A 20,052-nucleotide genomic window follows, 5' to 3' on the forward strand; every position below is an offset into this window, starting at 1 on the left:
TTTTTTTTAAATTAAATTTTTTTTTGAAAACTTCTAAACATAAATTAAAGAAAATAAACCCACATTTACTTTTGATAATACACTACAACTTGAATTGGACACCTTTTAAATTCCGTTATCACAAAATAAAATATCACTCACTTCGTGTCTGAAAGTAGAAAGAGAACTGTTAAAATACGTATATGATAGGAGAGAACAATGTGACCAACAATACCATTAAAATTTTGATTTAAAAATCAACTCTCTTCTCACAATTGTAAAAGTCGAATGTGCCCCACCGTCGAAAATGCACCACACTACCCTATTATTAACGTAAAGGCAATTAAAACTATACCAAGGATAAAATCTGTAACATACTTTTTTGCGACTTTAGGGTAAAAATGGTCCCTCGAGTGTTACGTAACGTTTAGAGAGTGGGAGGGGGAGTACAAAAACACGTTACGGTGCGTTACAAGGCGAGAAGGGGGTCAAACATCTTCAAAAAGTAACGTAACTTAATACTTGAACGCTCCCAAAGTTGCCTAATTTGGAATGCAGGTTTTTAGCAGCTGGCCAATCAGATACTAGAAACTTACCTTACTTTCAAGTCCCTTCTGTGGTCTCAACCTGTCCTTTTCTTTCAAGTACCTTATGTCGTCTGAACCTGCTCAGTGGCAAGTTTTGTGCATTTTTCAAAGTATCATACATTTCTTAACTTAAAAAAAGAAGTGTTTTATTTTTAGACTTTTGGAAATATTAATTTAGATTTTTTCCGCACCTTTGATGCTCATAAAACTAAGACCTTGGATAAAATGTATACTCAGCGACAGTATAAATGAAACACAACCTTTAGAATTTTTGCAATATAATGATATAATGTATATATATATATGTTTGTTTTATTTTTTTCAAATATTTTATAATTAGTTCATTGTAAGGTTTACACACTGGATAAAAATTGTTACTCATTATCATCGCGTTATATGCGCGATGTATTTCACATATTCTTTCAGTTAAATATTAATTTCTTTGTTGTTATATTATTTTAATATAATATATATATTTATGTTTTTAATTAGTTTTACTAACCATTGTTTAATAATTAAAGTCCATACAAATTTGAATTTTTATTTCGTTTTCGGTTTTATTTGGCTAATTTAAAAAAAAAAAGAAAATATTTGTATACATATATATTATAATTTATTTATATGCTTATCATGAAATTCATACATTTCTTTGTTTTTTGTTTCTAAATTTGATAAAGAAAATTAATTAAGGAATACAAATTTAAGGTTTAAACTATTAATATACTCTAATTACAAATACAATCACTCAATTTGAGATTTTGGTAGTGTGTTACACATCGCTATATGATATAAAATCATCAACTCTCATTTTTTGTTTTTTTTCTAATAAAAAAATATATATATATATTAATAAATAAATACACACAAATAATTATTAAAGTAAGCCGCAGCAAATGCTAATTAGAGACAAATTAGAATATAATATATATATATATAAAATGAACAAACAACTAAAACTAAATTTTGTATATTACAAACTCTATTATGTATTTGTGTGCATGGTATATATATATATATAATGTTGGTGTGAGTGTGTGTGAAGGATATAACTTAGAAGAAAAAACGTAAACTAACTTAATGAATAAATATATAAAATAAATGTTAGCATATCGCTTAACATTTAGGAAACAATCTTTTTATAATAAATGTGAAATGGGCAGAAAAAATGTTTATGTGTAATTAATAATTAATAATAATAATCAATGTACATAAATTAAATACAAAATTGATTTTCATACAAAACAAGCCAATTTTAAATTAATAATTTTATGAGTCTAACGAGGAGATTTTGATATAGTAGTAGTTTTGTAGTTTTATAAAAGCAGATCTTGAAGTGAACAGTGAACTTGTATATGTCAAGGCAGCTTTATTCGGACTGAACTGGCTGAAGTCTTTAAAACAGGACAGCCTTGAATTAGTATTAATAACTTTAATTGTTGTTTTGCACTGATTCAAAAATCAGACAATTTAAAAATGGATCAACGACCGAGACGTTGTGAATGCGTATATTCGTGTTTTGGGTTTGAACTTTTAAAAAACCATCATTTTGAAAAAAAGAAACCCACAGAGAACATTAATTAAGTCTTTGGGGTTTTTTGTATATGTATTTTTTTACTGAATTACTATTTTTTCTTATATGATTTGTTTGTGTTTTTAATTGTTAAATTGGCATTTCTTTATATGATATTTTAAATCGTACAAAAATAACAAAAGTAGTTGTTTTTTTTACAGTTTGATGTGTCCTTTTTTGTTTTGTTTTCTTTTTAAATCTATGTTTATCGACACATTTTTATTTTTGATAGTCCTACTTTGCTATGCAAGGTTTTGTTTTTGTTTAATTTTTACATTTACAATTTTACATACATAATATACAATATATGCTGTTATGAATTAACTATTTTCGCATAGTAATAATATACATATATATATATATTAGAATCTACATAAAATGTTTTACAATTTTGTTTATTGGACAACAATTGTATCAATATCAATATCAACATAACTCTTTAAATCGTATATTTTCTTAGATCAAAAAATTAACATTCCTTAAATTCAGTTAAGCATTATTTTATAAATCAGAAAAAATGTGTAGTTGGTTTGTATTATTTATAAATTTTCGGATATAATATTTTAATTTTAATTTTTGTTTAACGGGTTTGATAATTTACTAATTTATTTTATTAAATTTTTTGTTTTTTTTTATTTAAATCAAATGAAAATTAATGCCAGTAATTTTTGTAATTCTTAATTAAATTTGTATTGTTATGCTTTTGATTAGGTACTTTTTTGTGTTTTTTTTTGTTTATAAATTTAATTATAATCATATTGACAGTCTCCTCTGTTTATTTTTATTTAATAATATTTTGTTTTAATTATCACGAGGTTTCCATTTAAAATATTTATTTATTTTAATTTTAGTTTTGTATTTTTGTTTGTTTTTTTTTTTAATTTTTGTAATTATTTTTTGGAGGTTTATGTGTATAAAATTGTAGCGTGGATTGAGTTTTTATTTTAAAATTTGCTTTATACTTATGAGGTCAATGGTGACATGCCAATTTGGCGAGGATCAGTTGGTGCTACAGATCCGAGTTCCAAGTTTTTTATTAGCAATTGAAGCCAATGCTTGGTAGATTTATCATCTTGGAGACAACCGGAAAATGTTGCATCGCGTAATTGATCAGGAAGACACTGTCGCAAGGCTTCTCTAGCTCTGGAAATTTAAATAATAAATATATGTTATATAAATAAAATATTTAACTAATTGGAAAAAAGTGAACGACAGCAACATTGAGTTTATGAAGCTTAACAAATAGACACAAGTAGTGAAAAGAAGACTTAGAAAGCAGGGACAGACAGAAAACAATTGCTTGGATGGAAGAGAGGAAAAAAACTCGTTTATCATTTTTATGTTGCGGTCACCGTGATTTCATAAACGTCTGCCTAACTTTGGCCTGCGTTTGACATGTTCATAAAGTAAGATTTAGAGTCCAACAACCTCAAATTATTTACAGAAATTATGTTCATTAACTTTATAAATGTCAAACTTCAAAAACGCGGTAGATAAAAGTAAAACTTTAAGCTATATATATTATATTTCTATTGGTAATCTTTTTTAAAGATTTGTAAAAAAATGTGCGCAACACTACGTCTCGTCAGTTCCTTCACTCGTTTCCAATGACACTCCTTTTGTAAGCTCGTTTGATAAAGTCAATTTGCTGTTGATTCGCTGCTGCCAATGAGTGAGACGAATCTTCTTTCGCACTCGTACAGTTGCTAGAGTACTAAAAGATCTTGACATTCACAAATCCGCTGGCCCGGATAGTATCCCCACTATTGTTCTAAAGAAGTGTTCTTAAACCCTGACAAAACCACCGAGTGGATGGGAAACCGCATTTGTCAAGCCTGTCCCTAAAAAAGGATGTTTAAATGGTAGACATGTGCATTCAAGAGGACACAAGCGTCCACAGGTTTTTCTCAAAACCCACCTCTGTCTATCAACTCCTACTCTCACCTACCCGAAGTGAACATCGGGTGCCTAGTACCCCAACTGGAGATTGGGTTCTAACCCCAGTGGAAAGTTGTTGGGGGCAGCAAACGGGAGAGAGGTGTTTCCACTAAGGCACCTTATCCACACGACAGCGGAGGAATTCCCGAGATGGAATCAACGGCGGCGTCTACAGTTCCAGTAAGGTTGAACTACTTAGTGAACACCTTATAGGGCTTCTTCGACATGTTTTATCCGGCTCCCCTTCCTTTTAGTTATGCTAAGGATCTGGCCCTCCAGGTTGGGGGTTGTGCCGTGTATTTGGGTGTGGATTTGTTGTTGGAACTAGACTCAGGTAAAAAGCCTTGAGTTTCAACAGTGTGAGCGAGCGCATCACGACAATCCGCACCAAGGCTAAATTCGCCAACATAAGCCTCATATGCGCCCATGCCCCAACAGAGGAGAAAGATGAAGACACCAAAGACATATTGTTCGAGCTCTTGGACAAGACATATGAGCAGTGCCTTGGCTATGACATTAAAATTGTCTTAGGAGATTTTAATGCAAAGCTAGGAAGAGAAGACATCTTTGGTGGCATAATCGGGAGATACAGCCTGCACGAAACCACCTCCAACAACGGATTCAGGCTGATCAATTTCGCTGCGGGGCGAGACGTTCTGGTAGCTAGTACGCAGTTCACAACATCTCAATATCCACAAGGGGACATGGAAATCTTCTAATCAATCAACCGTCAACCAGATTGACCTCATTGCGATCGACGCACGACACTTCTCCAGTATACAGGATATCCGAACATTCCGAGAGGCCAACATTGACTCGGACCACTACCTCGTTGTAGCCAAGGTACGCCTACGGGTATCCCGATCCAAGCCAAAACAAGGAAGTACTGTGAGAAGATTCGACGTTAGACGGCTACAATCGCAAGAGACTGCCATGTCCTTTTCCGATCGAGTCTCTAATAACCTCTTAAGGAGTCCTATGCTTCCTGCATTAAGCACTGAAAACCAGTGGCAACATTGCCTTGCAGCCATCAGAGATGCCGCCTCTGCAGGGCTAGGTTTCACACGGCCACCACAGCGAAACCCCTGGTTGGACGATGAATGCCGGCAAGCGCACGCAGCGAAACAACAGGCATACAAAACGGCGCTGCATAAAAGGACCAGAGCTGCTCGCGAGCTCTACGAGCAGAAGAGGAAAAAGGAACACCGGCTTCTTAGATGGAAAAAAATAGAGCATGAGAAGCACGCGTTCGAGGATATAGAGGGATGTCAAAACAGGAATGAGGTTCGTAAATTTTACCAAAAGGTACAAAAAACATCCCAAGGGTCCCAGCCACGAACCGAAGCCTGCAAAGACGATCAGGGGAACATCGCAGTAGAACCGCAGTCGATATTGAGAATATGGGAAGACCACGTCTGCAAATTACATAACGGCGATGACGAACCGAATTCCGCTGTAAGAGAGATAGAACCACTCAACCTCGGCGACGCAGATCAATAATTCCGCCTACTCGACCTTCACGAAGTGAAGATAGCTATATCTAAACTTAAGTCAAACAAGGCTGCTGGAGCTGACGGCATCGCTGCCGAACTATTCAAAGCAGCAGGCGATGACTTGGTAGGGAGCATGCACCAACTCATCTGCAAAATATGGTCGGAAGAAAGCATGCCCGATAAGTGGAATCTCAGTACAGTATGCCCAATACATAAGAAAGGATATCCTCTAAATTGCGACAACTACAGAGGCATCAGTCTCCTTAACATTGCGTATAAGATCCTTCTGCCGTTCGTCAACAACCTGATTGGTCCTTATCACGCTGCTCTATCAAGGTCGGAAAAGATCTTACTGATGCATTTGATGTCAAAAAAGGTTTTAGAGAAGGTGATGCACTGTCATTCGACTTCTTCAACATCGTTCTGGAAAGAATTTTGCAAAACTCAACCGTCAACACTAGAGGCACAATCTTCCTAAGGTCCATCCAATTACTCGGATACGCAGACGATATTGACATAATTGGAAGATCAAAGCGTGATGGCAGTGGAGCGTTGTTGAGCATTGCGACGGAGGCGAAGAAGATGGGTTTAGTGGTCAATGAGAAGTAAAGTTCTCTCTCGCGCATCTAAAATCACCATCTATAAGACACTCATAATCCCGGTTCTCATTTATGGCGCTGAGGCCTGGACCCTGTCAAAGAAAGATGAGAGCGTCTTAAGATGCTTCGAGAGAAAACTTCTTCGGGTGATTTTCGGTCCCGTACGCATAGATGGAGAATGGAGGAGAAGATATAACGACGAACTGTACGGGTTGTACAGCGACACTGACCTAGTTAGCAGAATTAAAGTCCAACGGCTTAGATGGCTAGGTCATGTAGAGCGAATGGACATCAACGCTCCAGTCCGGACGGTCTTCTAATCCAGTCGAGGGACAGCGCAGTAGAGGAAGACCGCAACTCAGGTGGCGCACCCAGGTGAGAGAGGATCTCAAACAACTTGCCTTGCGAGTGTTTAGGTTTTGTCGGACGATGCAAGAAGTTTTTTACCCTTCTGATCTGGCTTTTATTCGTTCAAAACTCGAGTATAACTTTCATATTTGGACTGGTGCCTCAATAACATACTTGATTCTTCTGGATATTATTGAAAAAAGAGCTCTTCAAATGACAGGAGGTCGTTCTCTTACCGAGACATTAGCTTCTCTTGAACACCGCCGAAAGGTCTCATATCTGTCTGTTTTATCGTTACAATGCTCTAGCGAAATAGCCAGTTGCATTCCTCCCCTTTAACAATTCAACCGTAATATCCGTACTGCTAGGAATGCCTATCGGTTTACCCTTGAGTCCAATTTCGGACGTACTGTTTAGTAAAGAGATTCTTTCTTTAGCCGCACTACACGAATGTGGAATGCTTTACCTGACTTAATATTTCCCACTCATTTCAATGTGCAGACATTCAAAACCAATGTGCATCGGTTTCTCCTTTCTATCTATCCTATCCTCATTTCCTAATTGCTAGCGCTATGTTTTATCATTTGAAGGGTATTCATAACCACTTTAGTGCGCTCACAATATAAAAAAAAACTTGTACCATTCTCCGCTTTTGGTGTTTTGGAATCTTGGTTATCAAACAAATAAAATCTCTTGCGGCAACGATTTTTGATGACGTCTTAACTTAATGAACAATCAGACTTTTAATGCAACAAAGCAGAAAGCCGTTTAGACTAACGTAGATTTTTGACGTTCCTGAAAACACCAAATACTAGGGCAAGTAGCCGCAGTGGCTGGCTCAAATATATTCCAGCCGAGAGGCCAATTTTCGCCCACTTCTAGCAACAATTGAAGTCGGTCGTCAGAAATAACGAATTGAATTTTCTTTTTGTCGTCAATCATGTCGGGCTTATCTGCTTAGACAAGTGACTTTAAATAACCCCACAAAAAAAATTGAGCCACAGATCCACGACTCGAGATAATGCCTCCACAAAAAGTTCGCTTCAGTAAATTGATTGTTTTATTGGTTTTATGGCATGTAGCGCCGTCTTGTTGGAACGAAAGGTCCTCCAATTCAGGCACGAAAAAGTCATAAATCATGGCTCTGTGTTCCCCATTCACTGTAACATTATGAGTGGTTTAATTTTTGAAGAAATATGGAGCAATGATTGCCTCTGCCCATAGAACACACCAAATACTTATTTTTTGAGGATATAACGGCGCGGCATCTCAACAATGGTTTTTGGTTTATGTTCTCTTTAAATTCGAAAATTTACTTATTAACATAGCCATTTAACAAAAAATGAGAATCATCGCTAAACTACATTTTTTGCCCCTTTAACGAAAGTGCGACTGGTTTGATGATCGTTCACCTTCAAGATCAAGCCTACAAACAAAGATCCTTCCACAAAAAGTACGCGATGGCTTTTTTTTGTTTTTATAATAAGCGCACACTCAAAGGGATATACTACTCTTATTATGTAGACACAGTGTGAGCACTAGGAAAGGGAGAGAGGGGTTGAAAGGAGGTGTCGGTGCACATTGGTTTTGAATTCCTGAATATTGCAATAGCTGGGAAAGACAGAGTGTGGCAAGGCATTCCACATTCGCATAGTACGGCTAAGGAACGAATCTCTGTACTTGACAGTACGACCGAAGTTGGTCTCGAGGGTATATTGATGAGCATTCCTAGAAGCGCGAGTATTACAGTTGAACTGTTTAAGGGGAGGAATGCACCTGGCTATTTCTCGAGAGCATAAACCATTAAAATAACGGTAAAAAAGGGTGAGAAAAGAAACATTTGGACGATGTTCAAGTGACGTAAATGATCTTATGATGGTAATATCACCAATCAATCTAAATGCTCTACGTTCAATACTATCCAAGAGGCTTAAGTAAGTTGCAGGAGCACCAGCCCAGATATGGGAGTTATACTCAAGCTTTGGACGTACATATATAAGTCTTGTAAATAACAGCCAGATCAGAGGGGGAGAAAAACTTCTTGCATCGCCAAACATCTTGAGACATTTTTGGCAACATCGCTTATGTGATTGGTTCACAAAAGGTGTTTGGTGATACACATACCGAGAATGTCGAGAAGTTCAGTTTCCTCGATGCAAGTGCCATTTATGGATAATGGCAAAGGGGGTATATTTCGCTTTAAATATACAAGACAGCATTGCGTTTTCGAAGCATTAAATTCCACGCGGTTTCTTATTCCCCATTGTAGAATGCTGTTTAGGTCAAAATTCAATGAGCTTATCATATTTTGTAGTTGCAGTTTCACATCCGAAGAAGAGGGATGTGAGTCTGAAAACGAAAATAAAAAGCTACGAGTACTATCGTCAGCGAAACAATGTATTGGATTAGATATTCCAGACAGGAGATCAATAATAAAAATGAGAAAGAGTGTTGGTGATAGAACAGAGCCCTGGGGCACACCAGCATTTATTTTGTGGTTTTCAGACTTGAATCCATCCAATACCACTTGTATTGAACGATTCGAAAGGTAATTACTAATCCAATGAAGAAGGGGTTCATGAAAACCGAGAGCACGCATTTTCGATAAGAGAGCCTGATGCCAAACGCTATCAAATGCTTTTGAACTATCAAGTGCAATAATCTTACTTTCTCCAAAACGATGTAAAGATTTGCTCCACTGTTCGGTGAGATGAACCATGAGATCACTAGTGGACCTATTGCTACGAAAGTCGTACTGTCTTTTTTTTCTATCTTGGAGATATTTCTTGAGCTGCTAATTAATCAGCGTGACCTTGGGAAGAAGGGACTTAAGTACAATCGGTGGGTATTAGACGGTGAGGAAGATTGGTTTTTTTGGGAATAGGCTGGACAAATGCGGTTTTCCATCCGCTCGGAACGAGACCTGAGGAGTAGGACAGATGAATAAGCTTACGCAGTGGTTTTGCCAGCGATGAAGAACACCTCTTAGACTTATTCGGGTCTTCTTCGATACTGTGCTCCATAGCGGCAATAGCGCTGTGAAAATGCACATTAGGGTATACGTGATGCAATAGCGAGCAGAGGTTGCTAGAATTATTTTGGTGCTATTGTTTGTATTGTGATGATTGTTTTGGTGATAAATTTTGCACTATTTCCAAACGTTGTCGAAGTGGCAAACAAACTGAGCTTAAAGCAAGTGACATCCGTCAAAAAGATCAACTCCGAAAAAAGTATTGCCAAACTGAAAAGTACACGTCTAAAAAAAAGACCCGGAATATTTTTCAAGTTAAAGGAAAGCAGTTGTCCAAACAATTAGTAGAAACCCTAGATCTTTCGACAATTTATAGTAGTGTTCATCTTTGATTGGACAATCAACTCCCTGCCAATAAATCCTTTGGACTATAAAACTAATTATTTGTCTTATTTCGTTTTTTTTTCTGCCAAAGGGCTTTTATAGTTTTCTTTTTATTTCTTGTGCGTTAAATAAAGCTTCAATTTTATAACCAAGGAGATAAATTTTAAGTTTCATAAAAACCAACTTACCTTGGATTGTCTGAAAGCCTCAAATAACAACGAACAACATGTTTAAGTAATCGCGCGGAGGGTTCTTTAGCAAGTTGAATAACCATTTTACCCTAGAAAAACATAAAATATCAAAATATTTAATTTGAAAATATTTAAATGTTTTTTGTTTTATATACAAATTAAAAAAAAAAGTCACTTACCAAAATGATTGCAACATGAGAAAACCTTTCATAGGTTTGACAAATATACGATAAACCACTTTCATCAAGTAAAATCTTTTGCAAAATAAATGTCGCAACTGTTTTGCTTAATTCTGAACCTGACTCCATTATTCTTAAGCAAAGAGGAATGATTTCAGTTGTTAAAAGGAAAGTTATCACTTCTTGTTCATCAGTCTATAATTTAAAACAAAAAATATCAATAAATGATTTTGTTATTGTAAAATTAAAAAAAAATAATTTACCTTAACAAGAGCCCCAATTACACCCAAACTAGTTAATCTTAAATATTCAAATGGTCGAGTTTTTGATGTTGTATGAAGAAATGGATATAAAAATAAGGGAATTTGTGCCTGCAGAAATACAGTTCGTGTGTCCGGATGGGATGCAACACATTGCAACAAGGCAAGAGCATTGCATACCCTATTTGATTGGTGTGCAGTTAAAGTGGCGGGATTTATTGAGGGATAAATGTTAATAATCTCTTGGAGGAGGGCAGCTGTTGTACCAAAACTATGCCATAGCATTGGTGCTAAATCTGTAACAGTTTCACGTTTCTTACTAAGTTCCAACAAAGCTGTTTCGCGAGTTTCTGGATGGGCTAGCTCGTTGATCCATTGGAATACCTTAAATAAAAATATAGATATTATTTAGTGCTTTTATATTTTTTTATATTTTTAAGAATTATAATTGAACCAAAAATATTCAAAAAAAGTAGATTTCTACTTTGGTTTGTTATAGTATTACGTTACACATTTGCCATCAGCTGCTGGAGCTGACGGCATTGATGCTGGATTATCCAGACTTAATAACGAGTTTTTAATAATTCATCTGAAAAATATGATCGAAAGAAAGCATGCTCGTTGAGTGGAATCTCAGCATAATTTACATTAACCTTGAAAAAGGAGATCCTCTAAACTTTGCCAACTACAGAGACATCAGTCTCCTGAATATCGCATATAAGATCCGTTGTGTCGTTTTAGGTAAGCTTCTGAAGCTTTTCGTCAACAATCTGATAAGTACGCATCACTGTTGCTTCAGACCAAGAAAGTCCACCATTAATCAAATATTCACATTACAATGGATCTTGAAAAAAAAAACGGAGGAACTTCAAATCGATACCCAACATCTCTTTATCGAATTCAAACCAGCGTACGACAGCATCTATGCTGCATAAGGTCGGCAAAGATCTCACCGATGGTTGGGATGTCAAAAAAGCTTTCAAACAAGGAGATACAATGTCATGCGACTTTTTCAACATCGTTCTGGAAAGAATGTGATGTCAGTGGTGCGTTTAAGAATATTTCGACGGAAGCGGAGAAGATGAGTTTAGTAGTCAAGAGGGCAAGACCAATTAAATGCTTTCATCAAAAAAGAACATCGAACGGCTATGTCTTGGAAAAAACGACACCATTGACAGCTATAACTTTGAGGTAGTTAAGGACTTTGTCTAGCAAGGCATCGCTATAAATTCATACAAGGACACCAGCACTGAAATCAAACGAAGAATAACTCTTGCTTCGTTTGACTGGTAGATTAGCGGAACTGCCAATTAATCCTGTACCAGACCGCATCATTCTGGTGGAATAAAGTAGCTCAAGCGTGCACTTTCAAAATACTCGTCATTGTTGGTCAAAGACATACATAGATCTTGCAATGTGACCTTGAAGGAGTTTTATTACGAAATTGTCAATTCTGTTAATTCCAGCTCCGTTGTATAGGACCTCGTTGGAATAGTAATGCACGAAAGAAGATACGGCTGTTCGATATAAGCAGGTACACCATCGCAAACACTGCCTCCATCTGGGAAGGGGCAACGTTGAACCACACAGGACAACCATAAACGATCATCGGCCGTATGAGGGCCATGTAGCAAAGTACCTTCATTCTGGGGTCAAGCCGACTGCTAAAAAACAGCCGTTTCGCCAAAGCGAAGGCTCCTTTGGCCCTGATCAGAGCAGCATTTATATGTCTGTCGAAATATAAATACTGATCTAACCAGATACCGAGGTACTTCACTACACTTTTTCTCGCTAATGGCTGCCCGTGAAGATCAACGATAACCATCTTGCGCCAATTCTTGCACGTATACCTCATGGCGCTAGCCAACGGAGTCCAGAACAGAATTGTCTCCGTCTTCTGGACATTTATTTCCAGTTTCCAGTAGTCGCAATATCGCTGAATCTTGTCGAAATCACGCTGCAAGAGAATTGTAATAACCTCAACCTTTCGACACGTTCTGTACGCAATTAGATTGTCGACGTACGCAATTGCCATTGTGAGACTACCTATCAGATCGCTGGTTCCTGTTGAAGACCATTTTTAATTAAGAATGTTATGGTAGAAGTTACATTGCCACTTTTGACAAACTTTCTACCGTTAAGCATATCATGAAGTATATACAACAATGGTCAGCACAAGTCTGCTCAGTTTTAGGTAAAGACCCTCTAACCATACGGTGTCAAAGGCCTTTTCCAAATCAACAAGAAGAGCACCTGTGCATTGTTGTTTTGATTTATTCCGTTGGATATCAGAAACGAGTTTAGACGCAGCATGAATTGTGTCATGACCCGCCTTGAACCCAAACTGTTTACACGGAATTATTTTGCTGTCCGCAGTCCACTTAGTTAGAGCCCTATTGATGATCTTTTCGAAAACTTTGCTGATACTCGGAAGAAGACTTATCGACCGAAGGTTTGACGGGTTGGAGTTGTCCTTTCCCTTTTTCGGCAGAGGATGAACCACAGCGGTCTTCCAATGCACTGGATAATATGCATTATTGAAGAGCGTGGTATAAATTTCAATTGCCTCCATCGGTAAATGTCTTAGTACACCGTTGGATATACCATCGACACATGCTGATTTTTTTTTTATTGAGTTGAAGATGAGCTGAAGCTCGACCTTCGTCACTGCTTGGCGATTATGGCATTTGAAAAGGAATCGTCATAGAACCGCATGAACCGCGGTTCTCAGATCGCCAACGTGTGATATCATTTCGAAGGTAAAATTGATTAAGTAGGGCTCTGTTTTCCAGGTCGTGGTTGGGGTGAATTCTTACAATCACCTTATACACTTGCTGGAAAGGAGATTCCTTCGGATCTTCAATTATAAAAAAGTCATCGTCAAAGATGACTTCTTATGGATCTATTTGCGCTGTCCTGAGTAAGTCCCTGTTCTCTTCAGTTTTTTTGGAGTTTTAGACAGGGAAGGTCATTATCGTTCTTTTTCCTGAATATCTAGTTCATTTTAGGGAACATCCTTAGGTCACTGGCATTAACTGACCGGATCTTGCGGTACTTAACTGACCGGATCCAAGTACTTGTTCATTGATAACCTGTAGGTCTCCTTAATCAACAGATTGACATTTTTTATTGACGACTTCAGTGTACTAACCTCCAAGTCGTATGGGTCCAACGTCGTTACCATCATGCCACGGGTACTCCATTTATTTAAAGTAATTTAAACAAAATGTATCGTCTGAATAGTGGGCCTCAGTAAGTAAATAGAGATGGCAGTCAATTGCTACGTTACCCTATGATTGCTGATGTACTCCGTTTTGATACCACAAATTCATGATCATTGAATGAGAAATAGAAGAAGGAAGACCTCATAGCGGGTTATCGCTAGAGGCACTTCGTTTGCTTTCTTCATAATGGAAATTAAATCGTTAATTTTTATTTTGAAAAGCTCAAGAACATTTAATAATGCGTTTTTACAAAAACCAACTTTCTTAAACCGGCCTAGGTAGACAAAATAAAGCACAAGCACCTGTTTTCTTGTTGGTAACACACAACTAAGGTGGCGGTGGGTAGATACTGTAATTAATATAAAACGTAAATAATAGTGAACTGATTTGATAAAGCAATAAATAGCCCTGCTAGCTAAACTGTTGGTTTTCCAGACCCTTGGGGCATTGCAACACTCATTAAACTGCTATTTCCAACTATTTTTACTGACAACTCAAAGATTAAGTGTACAGTTGGGTCAATAATCTTCTCCTAGTCATTAAATGTCTCTAAGTCATTTTGGGTACCTGATTTTGTCAGTGTATTTCAAGCGTAATTACTTGCAATATGAGAAGTATGCAAAATACTCAAATCCAATTTAATCCAAAATAGAATCAAGGCTATCTGCACTGCTGTTATGGCTATCAATTCGGTCACAACATCCTCTATACTGGTCTATTGAAAAACGATTGCTTATGTTTTTCAATACCCCTTCTCAATCGTTTAAACCAAGTCTTAAACATAAATCTTGAAAACTTGTTGAATCAAGGGATTTTGTAAGAACGTCTGCAAGTTGATCCTTTGTTTCAATAGACTTGATTTCAATCAGTCCATTTTGAATGTGATCTCGAATAAAGTGGTGTTTTATATCTATATGTTTAGACCGTTTGCTCTATAAATCTGTAGCCATTCCAATACATCCCCTATTGTCTTCGTAAATTATTGCAGGTTCCAAGTTAATTTGCTTAAGGTCTTGTAATATGCCTCGGATCCAAATGGCTTTAGATGTGGCAGCACTAAGGGCCATATACTCTGCTTCTCTTGAAGAAGTCGCAACAGTAGTTTGCTTTTTGGTAGACCATGACACAGTACATCCATAAACTTTAAACGTATATCCAGTCAGCATCAGCAAATCCAATCAAAGGATTAGGACTACTTACTTCGAAAACAAGTTTTTTGTTTTTAGTCTCTTTTAAAAATCTCACAATTCGTTTTAGAGCTTGCCAATGAATTTCTGATGGGTTGTGTTGGTATCTTCCCATGTATCCAACTGGAAAACATATATGCGGTCTAACTCACATCATAATCTACATTAAGCTTCCAAGCAATTCTCTGTAGGACTTGTCAAGTGTAATTTCAGTTATTGTCCTTTTAAGTTGTAGTCCTTTTTCCATCGGGGTTCTAGTAGGATTACATTCATCCATTTTAAACTTGCTTAAAACTTTTTCAATGCTGGATACTTACTATAGATGTATTTCGTTTTCATGAACATTAATCTAAATTCCAAGAAAATATTTAAGATTCCCGCAGTCTGACATCTTGAATGTCTTTTCCAAATTTTTCTTTAATTGCTCTATTTGTCTTAAGCTTTTTCCAGCAATGAGTAAATCATCAACATACAGAATAAGTACAAACAATAGTCGTGATTGGGTCTTTTAAATCCCAATTGAAGAAGAAAATCGTTAAACTTTTTGTTCCAACATCGGGGTGCTTGCTTTAAGCCGTAGATGGATTTGAGTAAGCGACAAACAATTCCATCTGCTTCGGAAATTCCTTCTAGAACAGCCATATAAAGTTCTTCCTTCAACTCACCATGTAAAATCACCATGAAATCTTTACATCTAATTGGTGGAATATCAGGTTTGTGTACAGTCCAACAGTTAACACAATTCCTATGGTTGTCAATTTCGCAACAGGTGAGTAGGTTTCGTCATAATCAATTCCAGCCTTTTGTAAATATCCCTTCACTACGAGTCTGGCCTTATATCTTGTCGGCTCACCGTTCTCGTTAACTTTAATTTGGAAGATCCACTTCGGTTTTCTGACCACTTGCCAAACTTTGTTTTCGTTCATTGAAGTGTGTTCGTCTTCAATAGCCTTATACCAATTTGCAGCATCAGAGCAGGAATTAATTTCCCCAAAAGAATTCGGAATACCTGTTAAAAATTCATCCGCAGAAGTTGCTCTATAACTCATGTAATAATCATCAAACTTACTTGGAGGTCGGCGCTCCCGTTCGCTGCGCCTTAACGTAGCCTCGCCTTGAAGATCACTGTTGTAATTTTGCGAAGGGAGCTCAGCTGCACCATAGCTAACAGTATGATGTTCATCTTCCAACTCTTCACTAACTGTATCTTTAGTTATGGTAACATCACCAGAGTCTTCAACAGTTTCAACTTCAGTAATTGTCAGATCTTCATTACACAACTAGTTGATATTCTTTTTCATCTTGGTTATAATCAGAACCGACGAGTATTTCAGATGACTCTTCCCCTTCTTGCTCGTCGTTGCTATTTTATACTTGAACGGAGTCAGTTTCGTCAAATTTAACATCTCTTGCAGTAAACAACTTTTGAGTTTCCATATTCAAAAGTTTGTATCTATTCGGTACATAGCCAACTATAACTGACTTACGACTTATTGAGCCTAGCTTCTTTCTCTGCTGACTAGGTTTCCACGCATAAGCTTTGCAACCAAAAACACGGAGTTTTTTAAAATCATGGAGTCTTAGGACAATCTAAAGACTTAGTAGGTATTCTATTTATCAGATATGTGCCAGTTAGAGCCGCCTTACCCCACATTTGTTTTGGCATTTTGGGTTCTAGTAGCATTGTTCTTATTTTTTCGATTAGTGTTCTGTTAAACCTTTCAGCCACTCTTTTTTGCTGTGGCGAGTAAGCAATAGTATGTTCACCTTGAATCCCATACTTTTTGTACCATATCTTTTGTTCCCTTGAACAATACTCTCGTCCTTGGTCTACAGTATTCTTCGATATGTATTTTCCAAACATCGATCTTGTCATAGATTCATATTCCTTCAGCGCTTCAAAAACTTCAGATTTTCTTGTTATTACATAAATCATAGCAAAATGAGTGAAGTCATCAATGAAAGACCCGAAGTATCTTGTACCATCACAAGCAGCTTCATCAATAGGACCGCAAACATTAGAATGAATTCTTTCTAGAACTCTTGTTGCTCTTTTCCGAACACCTTTGAACGGATCACGTTACTGCTTACCTTCTATACAGACATTGCAAAAACCAATGTCATCCATCCAGGAAGATATGGCTTACCTATAACAAAAACCGTTCTATCGAACTTTTATAGAGACACAAGCATAACTAAGGAGACCAACATGAAAGGGAAACTGTGATTCAATTCTTTTGTAAATGTCTTGCCCTGGTCAGTTCCTGATTTCCTTTCTGAACGCAACAAAATAGCTCTAGCATTACTAATTTTGTCAATAGAAATCCGATATAAAATATCTTTATTTTTTCAATACATAGGTCTCAAGACGAGTTTATCAAAACGGTGCTTTCCAGTGCTAATTGAGTTGCACATCAAGGGCTGCTTGTGTCAGTTGACTACCATCCCTGACTACTTGGGCCTAAAGCTTCAATTGTCTATTGCCGTAGTAGGAAAAGGAATATAAATAAGAGAAATACAATAACTCCAAAAGAAGCTCTCTATTTTTTAAAGACTGTTTTAAAATCCACAAGGACAGCGAAAATGGTAAAAGAAACTAACAAATATTCATAAACAAAGCCCTTATTTTTATGCAGCTGTTCGTAGGAATTGACATCAAATTAAAAATAAAACATCTGCGCATCTAGGGCTACAAAAAAAGGAACTTTCTCTACTCGACAAAAAAAAAGAATGCATCAATACACAGAGAACACTCTTATAAACAACAAAAACAACAACAGACGGCTGGCGTTATTTATTTTAGTTGTTTTATGTCTTTCAATCTAGATCTGGCATCTTCGGGTTTGGTCTGCTTCTGCAGGAATAAAAGATGACAAAAAGAAACACGAAAGACAAACAAAAACAAGCTCTAAGCAAGATACAAAAAATAATAAATTGACAACACATCAAAACCTGAGACTGAGATGCTCTTCAAGGCTAATTGAAGAGCAGGCCGAGAAAATAAAAATGAAAGACCCATTCTAAAACATTTGGGAAATTTTTCAACTTAAAATCCAATTTTTGAGCAGGAAATTACCTACAACAAAAATGTTTTAATTATTTTTTTTTATAAAAATAAATACATAAAAGAAGAAGAAAATAACTACAAACCTTATCAGTTTCAGCCTGAGGATTGAGGCTCGCTGGACTTGGCTGACTACTCATAGTTAACTTCTGGTAGTTGTAGCTATTTTGTGGAAATATTTTGACGATTTTCAATTAATTCGTTGGGAAGGAAAATTCTGTTTTTTTCTTGTTGAGGTTTTATTTTTAATTATTTTTCTCAAATGTATGCGATTGTGAAATTACGTCTTAAATGTGTCACACCGAGACTAAAAACAGCACAGCACAAAAATCAATTGAATTCTTTATTGTGGGTAAACCAAGGGCTTTTTAAAACACTTTAAATGGAATAAACGTTTTGAATGGTATTGAAAATTGTTTGAAGATGATTTTTTAGAATATATTAAGCTTGAAATTGAGAAATACGGGGTTAATTTTTGCAAAGAAAACTCCTTGAACCACACGAAACTTTTCACTTTTTGCATTTGCAGGAAGCCATCTTTTATTTTCGAACTTGTTGTACTAAGAATATAAAAAAAATATAAGCTAATTTATGTACTAAAAATTAGTTTGACAGTTTCAAGTTCTTTACAGCGAATTGGTAAGCTTAAGTCGTGTGTACATCAGTTAAGTTTTATTCTTTATAAATAAATTGCTATAAATGTGACTTATGTATATTTCTCACTATGAAATAAGTACTATAATAAAATTCTGGCCATACTTGAAATATTTATTTAAATGGATCCAAGCCATTGAATACATTTCAGATTTGACTGTAATACATGACCGCTTTAAAAAATGCTTAAATCAGTTACTCTTTCGTAAGATTTCTTTTACCCTAGATAAGAAGAGTGCCATAATAATGATTGAAATTGCTCGAATCAATTAAATTCTGAAAAAGTTTTGGAATCATATGACACCTTTAAATTCGATCGTTTAGTCAAAGCAATAAGCTAACTCATTTTCCCCATATCGGTATATTTTGGCTGGGTTTGAGACCATTTGACAGTGTGGTTAGGTCGTAAATGGCAAGATTAAGCTTCTTGATGGGAAGAGTAGGAAAAAAAGTGGATTGCACGAAAACCCGTTTCTCATTGCTCTCTCATTTCATTTAAAAGTAGAATGGACGAAAATGTCATGTAGTTTTAATTTTACAAATTGTTATGAAATATAAAGCACACAAAAATAGTTATCTAACAATATAAAAGTTCGGAACCTGAAATCCAAAGCTAAGCGACATCTTGTAGATTATGTAGCCATACTCTAATGATAGGTTAGGTTAGGTTATAGTGGCTGTCCAAGATGGAAACGGACACACTTAGGCCAGTTTAATGGCCCATTGTGATACCACATGAATCTTGAGGCTTCCTCCTAAGCTCAATGGAACCAGCTTGAGTACCTTAAGAAACGTGAGAGGCTGATTATACCGATGTGATTTAGATCGTTAAAGAAGAATTCTCCTAGGTAATTCTTGCGTTTTCGAGCTAGAGCAGGGCATGTGCAGAGAAGATGAAAAACCGTTTCTTCCTCTTCCTCGCCCATACAGCTTCTGCAAAAGTCATTTGAGAATACGCCTAGTCTCGTGGCGTGCTTTCCTATTAGACAGTGTCTGGTTATGACACCTATTATCGAGCTTATATGCAATCTGCTCAGAGAGAGCAAGCACCTTGAACGTTTTAAATCCAGTGTTGGCCAGATGTTTTTTGTGGCTTGACACGTGGTGATGTTAGTCCACCTGGTGCCTGCCCTCCTCACAGCGTCTTGCATTAGCAGCAGTTTACAAGTAGCGATTGGTATGCCAGTACTTGCCAAACGTGGTAGGATGGGCTGTACTGTACCGTTCCTGGCGAGTTCATCTGCCTTACAGTTACCTGGAATGTCTCTATGGCCCGGCACCCAGCATAGGTGAATATTAAACTGCTGCGCAATCTCCATTAGAGATGATCGACAGTTATGGACTGTTATAGAGTTTGTAGAGACAGAGTCCAGAGATTTGATAGCGGCCTGGCTATCAGAGAAAATACGGATATCAGATGTTCA

General features: G+C 36.6%; 1 protein-coding gene across 1 annotated transcript; it reads right to left on the bottom strand.

Annotated features, from left to right (window-relative positions):
- Positions 1 to 827: 827 nt before the first annotated feature.
- LOC129946148 (CCR4-NOT transcription complex subunit 9) lies at positions 828 to 18,517 on the bottom strand. Its single transcript, XM_056056227.1, has 5 exons — positions 18,061 to 18,517; positions 10,503 to 10,883; positions 10,240 to 10,434; positions 10,058 to 10,149; positions 828 to 3,279 (listed from the first exon to the last, which is right to left on the bottom strand). The coding sequence occupies exons 1-5, from the start codon at positions 18,112 to 18,114 to the stop codon at positions 3,099 to 3,101; spliced, it is 903 nt and encodes a 300-aa protein (XP_055912202.1). The 5' UTR covers positions 18,115 to 18,517; the 3' UTR covers positions 828 to 3,098.
- Positions 18,518 to 20,052: the final 1,535 nt, after the last annotated feature.

This window comes from Eupeodes corollae, chromosome 2, assembly GCF_945859685.1.
Source record: "Eupeodes corollae chromosome 2, idEupCoro1.1, whole genome shotgun sequence".
NCBI classification, from domain to species: domain Eukaryota; kingdom Metazoa; phylum Arthropoda; class Insecta; order Diptera; family Syrphidae; genus Eupeodes; species Eupeodes corollae.

What these genes read in the sequence shown, in the direction of transcription:
- LOC129946148 (XM_056056227.1), bottom strand. Translation starts at nt 18,114, where the DNA reads ATGAGTAGTCAGCCAAGTCCAGCGAGCCTCAATCCTCAGGCTGAAACT. An exon ending in CTCAGGCTGAAACTGATAAG is followed by an intron (nt 10,884 to 18,060) that starts GTTTGTAGTTAT and finishes TTTTTATTTAAG; the next exon opens with GTATTCCAATGGATCAACGA. An exon ending in CTCATGTTGCAATCATTTTG is followed by an intron (nt 10,150 to 10,239) that starts GTAAGTGACTTT and finishes ATGTTTTTCTAG; the next exon opens with GGTAAAATGGTTATTCAACT.